Source organism: Tursiops truncatus, chromosome X, assembly GCF_011762595.2.
Source record: "Tursiops truncatus isolate mTurTru1 chromosome X, mTurTru1.mat.Y, whole genome shotgun sequence".
In the NCBI taxonomy this organism is placed as follows: Eukaryota; Metazoa; Chordata; class Mammalia; order Artiodactyla; family Delphinidae; genus Tursiops; species Tursiops truncatus.
The window spans coordinates 24607555-24618054 of NC_047055.1; the positions used below are offsets into that span (position 1 = coordinate 24607555).

The window sequence follows — 10500 nt, forward strand, 5'->3', positions numbered from 1 at the left end:
ACATCTTTTAAAAAAAAGAGCACCTCCTTTTGATATGTTGGTTTACCTATGAGGTTAATTTTCCTAATGCCCTTTTGTAAGTGAAGATTCAGAAACAGTGTTGTGTTTATTTAAGCCTTCTAGAAATATGTTTATTCTTTCAACCAACATTTATGAGCATCTACTGTATGATGGACACCGTGGTAGGTACTTAGGTTAGAGAGAAGAAAAGCATATACCTGATCTCAAGTAGCTCATAGTGTAGTGAAGACAGACAAGCAAACAAACAATTACAATTAACTCAATAAGAGCTGCGATAGAGGGAAGGATGGGGCTCTAGAGGCACAGTAATGGGACATTTAACTCAACTTACATTCTAAACCTGCACAACCTGCTCGAGACAGCAATGTCTTTATCTTTCTGTCTGTTATGTACAGTTCCTTTCACTTGTCCTAAGTTTACCTCCTTCATGACTCAGAAGGTACTCCCTAATTCTAGCTGAAACTCTGCCTGCTTCTGAGGTTTTATTCTTGGAAAAATAGCTAATATATGTTAACTGAATACTACATTCCAGGCTTTCCTGCTAAGCACTTTGCATATATTATCTCATTTATTTATATCAACAACCTTATGAAGCAAATACTATTATTATCCCCATTTTACCAATGGGGAAGCCAAAACTCAGAGATCCTGGGTAGCCTGCTCAAGGTTTCACAACTGGTCAGTGTGAGGCCTGGGATTTGAACACAGGCAGCTGACTTCAGAGCCTGTGCATCTCACCATATCCTCTTCTGTCTCCCAATATTAACTCTGAGGTCACTGCACCAGACTGGTCAGGCTTCAGTTTCCTATCTAGCAACTGTAATTTTGACTTCTAGAATATTCTTCTCACACTTCTCAAGTGTCAAATGTTCCCATGCTCCGACTTGTAGCATGTCTATGTCTATCTATATATGCCTTATGAGATCAGATACACTGCTCTATCCTGGGCCTCATTGGTCAGTATGCCTTGGAAGGCTCTTCCAGAGTCAAGGTCTATTCGTCCAGGCTTTAAGATCTGGGATCTGGAGCATCAGCTTATCCATGCAAAGTAATAGATCCCTGAGTAGTTTGTTTGTTTGATTTTTAAGTGGTCTGGACATCTTCTATCCTGGGAAGACCTGGATATACTGGTAAAGTCTTATTGCCCAATTCTTTTTCTACACCAAATGAAGGCCACTCCTAGCCAGTTTTTACTTATCTTTCCTTGTGAAGATAAAATGAAATGACATATGTGATGTGCCTGGAAACTAAGAGACACTCAAAGTTTCTTTTCCTCCTAGTCTGTGAACTCCTAGAAGACAGGGATGATGTCGTATTCCTCTTTACATACCCAGATCCTAACACAGAATCTGCACCTACTTAGCTCCCTTGCTTTCCCCTTCGTAGAGAACCCTTTGCAAATTTGTCGCAAGGAGTATATCATTTCTGACATTGACTTCTTTCACATCCACTGTTTATCAATGACACTCCTGTGGTCTGCCTCATATGGGTTTATAGAAACAACAGTTCATAACTCACATCTCAGCACCTGACAGACAAATAAATCATCATGTAGCCCTTTAGGTCTCTTCAAACCCATTGCCTTTGGATCGTGTCTGAATCTTCTTCCTACCTCCCTTCATCCTGGCTGTGGGCACTCAAGGTATGATATCAGGACAAGAAAATATCACCTCTTTGTAAGGGAGGCTCCAGCGTTCCTCATAAAAATCTATTCTTTTTCTTGGAAGCTCAAAGAGAAAGTTCTACCACTGATGCTTAAACTAAAAGATTAAAGTCCAAAAGACTATTTTATCCATACTTTTTTTTTTCCCTGAACATTTTTTAGGAAATCTCTGATGCTTTGAAACACGGATGACCAGTTTGATCTATACACCACAAACACCAAAATTTGGCAAAAGAATGGAATGAAATGGACTTTATAAATGTTTCCCTAAGCAGCTTTGTAAATACAAATGAAATATTATATCCCAGGAACTTCCCTGGTGGTCCAATGATAAAGAATCCGCCTTCCTATACAGAGGATGCAGGTTCGATCCCTGGTCAGGGAACTAAGATCCCACATGTCGTGGGGCAACTAAGCCCGTGCGCCACAACTACTGAGCTTGCACGCCTCAACTAGAGCCCATGTGCTGCAAACTACAGAGCCCACGCACTCTGGAGCCCGCGTGCCACAACTAGAGAAGAGAAAACCCGCACACCACAACTATAGAGAAGCCCACGCACTACAACGGAAGAGCCCGTGTGCCGCAACGAAAGATCCCACATGACTCAACGAAGATCCTGTGTGCCGCAACTAACAAGACCCGACGCAGCCAAAAATAAACAAAATAAATAAATAATAAATAAATCTTAAAAAAAAATTATATCCCAGCAAGGAAACTAGCTAATGGATTTCTGAATGAATTTTGTAGTTACAGATGCAACATTGGCATTATTTTTCTTTTCCTTCTCAATAATAAATATGTCATGAAAAAATGTTAGAAACATTGATCAACGGGGAGTTCAATAGTATGAGTCTTTTACAAAGCAGGTCATATATGTTCTGAAGTTTCAAAACTGTCTAGACAATATCAGGCATTTTAGTGGCAAAAGCATGAAATTTTCAATATTTGCTCAGTCTTTTCTTTCCTGGAACCAATATGGCTCATTGAAATGATCAAAGTAAATACATATCAAACAAAAAAGTAAATGAGGTTAAATATCCTAAAACTTTTACTTACAGACAAAACCCTCAGAGGGCTCTTTGTCATCATTTTATAAACATTGGAGTATGGTTTACTGCTGCCTGCCAGAAAAGTAATCACAACTTTCTGCCTTGTGTGCAATTATTTTTGTAATGTAGTGCAGAATGAAGAATAAAACATAAAATAGTAGATATAAACATAAAAACAAAAAGCTGCAGAATGTCACAAATGAAGCTGTAATATTGCATATTATTTTGAAGTAAAACAAACTCAACTTTTCTAGCAACTGCTTCATCAAATGAGGGCACAATCTGAAACCATCTGGCTATCATGGAAGTTTTGCAAACTAAAATGATCCATACTGAACTTGGACTTCTCTAAAATCCTTTAGCACTTACTGGTATTTAACATGTATTAAAACTACTAGCTTTCTATACACCTTGTTCCTAACTTGTGTTCCCAAGGTTCATAGAAGTTTAAGAAGGCAGTAATGATGGATTCTGAGGTACTGTCAGTATTACAAACAGCCTAGTAAAATGGTCCATTTGCCTGCGATTAGGCTGCATGTAATAATAATAATATTAATTGAATCCTCACAAAAATCCTAAACTTAAATGGAAAGTGACTGCTCTTAGTTGGAATTATATCAACCTTGTGCAAGGAAACTTTATACAAGCTTTCCTAATTTTTTTAAAAAATTTATTTATTTTTGGCTGCGTTGGGTCTTCGTTGCTTCACGTGGGCTTTCTCCAGTTGCAGCGAGCAGGGGCTACTCTTCGTTGCGCTACACGGGCTTCTCATTGCAGTGGTTTCTCTTGTTGCGGAGCACGGGCTCTAGGCACGCGAGCTTCAGTAGTTGTGGCACACAGGCTCAGTAGTTGTGGCTGGTGGGCTGTAGAGCACAGGCTCAGTAGCTGTGGCACACGGGCTTAGTTGCTCCGCGGCATGTGGGATCTTCCCGGACCAGGGCTCGAACCCGTGTCCCCTGCATTGGCAGGCAGATTCTTAACCACTGTGCCACCAGGGAATTCCCAGCTTTCTTAATTTTAACTGAGAAAATAATCATTTATTAAATAATGCTGTTTGATGCACAGAATCCTTCGAAAACCAGCATCTACAGGCCAGAAAATATGTTGGAAAAATTGAAGAAAAAAGACTAATAAATGGTGTCTGGTGTATATTTGTCTTATTTCTTCTAACAGGACAGGACATCGCTGAGGGCAATAATGATCACCTTCACAGAGTCTAACACGCTGCCTAGTGCATAGGAAGTCTTCTTTCCATGGATGCTGTTTGCTTGATCTGTAAAGTACCATGATTTTAAAAACATCGATTCCATACACTACCAAACGTAAGGTAGATAGCTAGTGGGAAGCAGCCGCATAGCACAGGGAGATCAGCTCGGTGCTTTGTGACCACTTAGAGGGGTGGGATAGGGAGGGTGGGAGGGAGGGAGACGCAAGAGGGAAGAGATATGGGAACATGTGTATATGTATGGCTGATTCGCTTTGTTATGGAGCAGAAACTAACACACCATTGTAAAGCAATTATACTCCAGTAAAGATGTAAAAAAAAAATAAAACATCGATTCCATTACCATTTGCAACATGAGTCTGGAGCTTTTGAAGTCTCCTTTCCCCCTACTTCCTCACTGAAAAGTACGTATGCATATCTATTGGACTGTTACTGCTGGCACCTTACCCACTTAAAAACTGAGTAATTCAGACAGACTTTAGATAAGCAATCAAGATGGGCTCTATCTTAATAGTACTGAACTCGGCTCAAAGATCTTTTCATAAGGCCAGTCTGCTGAATCAGATACAAGCCACTCCCACTGCCTAAATTACCATTCCCCCCCCTTTTTACTTTTTGCAGTCCTGAGATAAGTGGTCCTACTTACTGGCAGCCTAGATGATCACGTATCCCAAAGCCTGAGAGATTCTAAAAGAGCAGCTCTTGACCACCAGACTGTCACTATGCCTCAGTCTCTCCATTATAGTCATTTCATTGAGCTTAGACATTGATAATCCATGTTAACATACAAATACATTACTTAGTAAGGGTAAAAGGTTAAGGCAGTGTGATATAATGGAAAGAGCACAGACATTAGAATCAGTAAAATTTTATTTTGAAGCCAGGCTTCACCAATTCCCAAATTTTTGAGTTACCACATCTATAAAATGGGGGTAATAATATTCACTTTGAAGAACTATTAATACAGGTACCTATTATACCTTACAGTCACCAAAATGGTAATGTGCTTAGAGTGCCTAGCACACAGTAAGCACTCAATGGTATTAATGATTTTACGACCATTGATAATCCCTTATACTCATTCCCACAGCATCCAGAGCAGAACCCTGAGGGCAGGGAAAGGGAACAACCACTCACTGGGGCTCAGAGAAGTTCAATAACTTGTTTAAGTTCACATAGCTAGTGAACAGCAGAGCAAGTATCTGAACTCAGGTCTCTCTAATTCCAAAGCCCAGGTTCTTGCCTAAGAAACCTCCTGCCTTTTCTTGTGTGTACCCATTCCAGAAGAAAGTAGTGATTTGACAGCCTCAGTTATTCAGGTTGCTTTGGAAAAAGTCAGCCCTGAAAGACTGTAATCATATTAAACTATATAAAAGCTATGCACAGGGTGAGTGCTTTCATGTAGACCTAAAGGCATGCCAATGAATAGCAGAGTCCATTTGAAACCATAAATTAAAGCAAATGTAGTGAGATCTAAAATGATCTGCTGGTACACCAAAATGGATTATGCTGGAAAATTCCCAAGTCTCATCTTCCCAGAATTCTACAGAGCTATCAGCATACACAAGTGTATCACAAAGCCATTCTCCAACCCAGAAAGCCTAGCTTTGGGTCGATGTCCCTGATGGTCCCCTTCCTCCCCAGCGCCCTCCCGAGTTACCCAGGCCTCCTGGTAATCAGGACTCCGAGGGAAGAGAGAATGCTGGTGGGTCAGGTTCACGTCTGTTCTCTGCCCCTTCCCTGTCTCTACACCAAGCAGGTAGCCAGACTCTACCCCCCTTTGCCTCAGGGAACGTTTGTCTTGTTAGCTGACTGTCTAAACCTGGCTGTTCTCCAGAATCCTGAGCACCTTGATGGGATTATGCATAGGAGGGAGGGGGCAGTGCCTTGCAGGGCAGAAATGCAGGGGGGAAATTTCTGCTCAAGGGACCTCTGGGATACGGGGCCTCAGGGAAATGGCTTCTCGGTGCCTGTAGGGAGGCTGGACACCAGGCATTAGGGCTCCCAGCCTAGGCAGAAGCCCCCTCCTCACCTCACCTCTCATGCCCCACGGGCCCAGGAGTAGCAGAGATGCCCACCTTCAAGGAACCGTGGGGACTTGGACAGTGAGGGGAGCAGGGACAATCACAATGGATTGACGGCCCTGTAGAATACCCTCTGCCCTCCCATTCTTGAGTAACTCACAGAAAGAGGAGGGGCCCTTCAATAGTGAATGAGATTGGATTTTCTGTCACCTCAGTGGGATGGAGGGAAAATGCAGATTCAAACTGCCGCTTCTGAGCAAACCTGCCCCGAGGTACACACTACACAGAAGACACAGCAAGTAAGTGCACACTCTTTATTACTAGTTAGAATCAGGAAACCTCTGACAAAGGTTGAGCTTGATGAGCTGGAATCTCCTGGCGGAACTCGAGGACACGTTTTGCTCAGACTGGAGGCTGATCTGACTTCCCAGCCCCGGGGCTCCACTTGCCTCTGAGAAGCTGGCAGAGAACACACCAAGTGGAAGAGAAGGGCCCACGAGCATTCTCAAGCGTGCTCTTCCCAGTCCAGTTCTAGTTTTAATCCATTTAGTCCTCCCAAGAGAAGCGCCATCCAAAGCACGATGTCTGTCCTTGGAATCCATTTTGTTCTTCATCCACTGAACAGAAAGGGGCTTGGGATGGTGGCTGCCCGAAGCTGAGGGCTCAAACACTCCCCCAAGCACTGTCCTTCTTTAAGACAGTCGCCCAGTGGTCTTTCAGGCAACCAGGAAACTAGCTGTCCCTCTCAAGGGAGGAAATGAGGAGAGTATCAGAAAAGTCCTGCCTGCAATTTTGTTAGGCCACTTTTCCACTCTTTGCCACTACTCACTTGTCTCACATGGGACCAGTGAGATGAGCAGTCCGGCAATCAAGTCCTTCCATTAAAGTCTCTTTGTTGCCCCCGGAACTGCAGAAATATCTCGATGTTATTTCATTTGGGCTTACCCAAAGGTCACACTACATGCAAGGCAAAGAAGTCACTCCTGATATAACTTGTATCCCAAATTAGGCTCTCTCCTGTTATCTAACCAAACTCACCAAATCAGGTTATAATGTGTGCACCAGATAATAACGTATAAGTCCAGCTCCTAACACATATCAGACAATAACTGTTTAATGAATTAAATGAAATTCGTCACGTTTGCTATCATCTATACAATTTAACACTGCAACCATCACATCTTATGAATTAATTCTTTGTCCCAACAGAGAAATTACATCCTAACAAAATTATTTTGCCCCCCTTTTCCCCCAAGTGCCAAAGCATCTCTTCTTCCCTGACTTTTCGCTCTTCTCGGCTCCAGTCAGTAGGGGTCTCACTGAGTGTGGGTCAGTCAGAAACGAAGAGTTTTTTCTTTAGGCTCTTGGAAGATCTTCTAATGGGATAGGTTCAGATTCTTCAGCAACAAGCAAATTCCGTGGGGCTCAGAGACATAAAAACAGACCCTCACCTATAAAACTTAGAAAACGAGAACAAGAAGCAAACATGAACACCGCCGTAGTTTACAAAGGAACGATAGCATTTTCAAGGAAAATCAGTGCTCCTAAAATTCCTTATAGCTTATAACCAAAAACACATGGCTGCTCCCAGCCAAAGACATGGCATTTTCTGGAAAACAAGGTTAATAAGAAAACAGAAAAGAGTGAAAAAGGAAAAAACAGTCTTTTTTTAAAAAATTTTTTCAACATCTTTATTGGGGTATAATTGCTTTACAATGGTGTGTTAGTTTCTGCTTTATAACAAAGTGAATCAGTTATACATATACATATGTTCCCATATCTCTTCCCTCTTGCCTCTCCCTCAAAAAAACAGTCTTGACTTCAGCTTCTGCAGGGTGTCAACCAATCAGCTTCAGCCACCCAGAATTCAGCACCTGCAAACATAAATGCATTAGGAGAAATTCCTTAAAGAGTGAGTGTGATACTCAAAAGCAATCCGTCTTTGCTCAAGTAAATGAAAAAAAAAAAGAAAGCATATAAATACATATGTATCTATGTGTGTACTCAATGATAAAAAGTTGTTATTTGGGGTAATGGGACAATGAATTATTTTATTTAATTTTCTATATCATAATTTTAGTTACAAATTTTCTGTGAAGTAAATGAGTTACTTTTTAATCAGGAGGGGGTCTTAGAAAACTGGTTTTTCTTTGGAGTGTTTCCATTCTTACTTACCTTCCTGAAATCAGTGGGTTTGTCCTGGGTCGGGGCCTCCACTCTCAACCGCCATGCAGACTTTCTTGCATTCATAGCAAGTCTTGTGCCATGGAAAATTCATTGCTTTACACCACGGGGCACTCCCAATTCACTGAACTGCAGCCTGAGGCAGACTTCTCCTGGTGGTGTGATTCTGAGGCTTTTTTCCCTTCTGGCCGCTTGGTCTTCTGCCCCTGAGGTTGTTGTTTCTTTGGGTTTTCTCTCCCACTAGGGCTCCAGCTGTCCCCCTGGGCGGTTGCCTGAGGCCTCTCTGGACCTCCTTCCTGGCCATGTCTCCTGTTGAACAGCGGTGGGGGCATCCCCTGGGGCCCTTGTGGACCTCCTTCCCGGCTCTGGCTTCTGCTGACCCCTAGGGGGCCAGTCCCCTGGGGCCTCTCTGGATCGTCTTGCCTGTGACTTCTGCTGTTCCCCAGGGGGATGGTCCTCGGGGACCTCTCTAGGTCTCCCTCCTGGCTCTGGCTTCTGTTGTCCCCCCCGGGGAACATTCCCCTGGGATCTTTTGGGAACTTCTTCCTGGCTGTAGCTCCCATTGGCCCCCAGGGAGACCATCCCCTGGGGGCTCTCTGGACCTGCTTCTTGGTTGAGACTCCAGCTATCCCTCAAGTGGACCATCCCCTGGGGTCTCTCTAGGCCTTCTTCCTGGCTGTGGCTCCAACTATCCCCAAGAGGGATCATTCCCTCGGACCTCTCTGGACCTTCTTCCTAACTGAGACCACAGCTGTCCCTAAGAGGGACCATCCCCTGGGGCCTCTATAGACCTTCTTCCTGGTTAAGACTTCTGATATCCCCTAAGGGGACTGTACCCTGCAGGATCTCAGGACCTTCCCACTGGCTGTAGCTCCTCTGGTTCCACAGTGGGGCCATCTCCCCCTGAAAGACCACTGCAGCCCACGGGCCAGGTGGAGAGATGCCCAGAGGAGGCACCTGAAATGGGACGACTCCAGCTTCTGTTTCCATATGGCTACTGCTGGTGGTACAGGTGGCAAGAATGGGAATCCCATCGGGAATGGTGCATGGAATGGAAATGGGTATGGTATCGGCACTGGCAGAGGGGGTTGCACGGCCTGGGCCCAAGGACTCGGGGGTCCCGGCACATAAAGGACATCTGTCGGGGCTGGCATCTGGCTCTTGAAATACAGCCTGTCATGCTCCCCCATGGCTACCACATCTCTCTGCTGCTCTACGCTCATGGGCCACTCTGCAGCCCCAAGTTGTTCGGCTCGAGGCCCAGGCAGCAACTCTTGGGCCAGTGGGGTGACCTGTGCCGACCTCTCGACCAGGAGCAGCCGCCCACAAAGCACATCGCGCTGTTTCAGCGCCTGCTGCAAGGCGGCCCGCGTGAGGCGCAGCTACGTGACCACTCCTCGCGCTCCTCGCGCAGGCGCCGCAGCTCAGAGGGCCCAGGAAGCCGCCTCGCGTTCCCCTACCTGCTCCTGCAGCCACTGAACCCGGAACGCCTGCTGCTCCCGCTGCCTCGCGCCCACACGCACGCTCAAGGCCAGCGCGCTCCAGGCACAGGCCCTCTTGGTGGCGCACGGCACCTGTGGGTCAGCGACGACGACGCGCAGCCGATCCTCTACCTCATTCCAGGACCGCGAGCAGAAGGCCACGTAGAAATCGGGGCCTCCCCCGTTCATAAGGACTTCATTGTTCATGAATCTTATCACCTCGTTGTGGCGGAACCCGCTGGCATGGTCCCCAAGGCCCACGGCCATGGCCGCTGCGGCCTAGTCAACCAACCGCCTCACGGGAGATGCCGCTGCCGCCGCCGCCGCCGCCGCCGGTAAAGCCCCTCACCTCCCGGCTCAGTCCTCCTTCAGTTCTAGCCCAGTCCTGGCCTCCTCCTCGGCCTCTTTCCTCTGTCACGGTCCGGCTTTCCTCACAGAAAGTAAGGCAGATCCCCTCGCTGCGCCAACCCCCAAAAGGCAGACGCAGGCGCCACGGGTCACACGTGAGCTCCGAGTCGCTCCGCAAGGCCTGCTGGGACCAACCTCGCTGCCACAGCCCCTCCTACCGGGTGAGCAGGCCGGAAGCTGCACTGAGTGCCGCAGTGAACCCAGACGTGGCAGAGGCCGGAAACTGCACTGGGTGCAGCAGTGAATCCAGACGTGGCAGAGGCCAGAAGCTGCACTGGGTGCCGCAGTGAACGTCTAGAAGGCTTTAGTGTTTCTAAGAATTTCAGAAGGACAATATCCAGCATGGTGGAATGAATTTCTAGCTGGGTGGAGCTGCACAGGTGGGTGCAGTTCTACTTTTGTCTCAGCTTCATCTTAGTTCTTAGATACACATCAGACCTTTAA

General features: G+C 45.8%; 1 protein-coding gene across 1 annotated transcript; it reads right to left on the minus strand.

The window, feature by feature from the left end:
• Positions 1 to 6292: 6292 nt before the first annotated feature.
• Positions 6293 to 9915, minus strand: TEX13D (TEX13 family member D). Its single transcript, XM_019949442.3, is given in 4 exon segments — positions 6293 to 8276; positions 8278 to 8712; positions 8714 to 9157; positions 9160 to 9915. Coding segments are annotated over 4 exon segments (1743 nt in total). The 3' UTR covers positions 6293 to 8168.
• Positions 9916 to 10500: the final 585 nt, after the last annotated feature.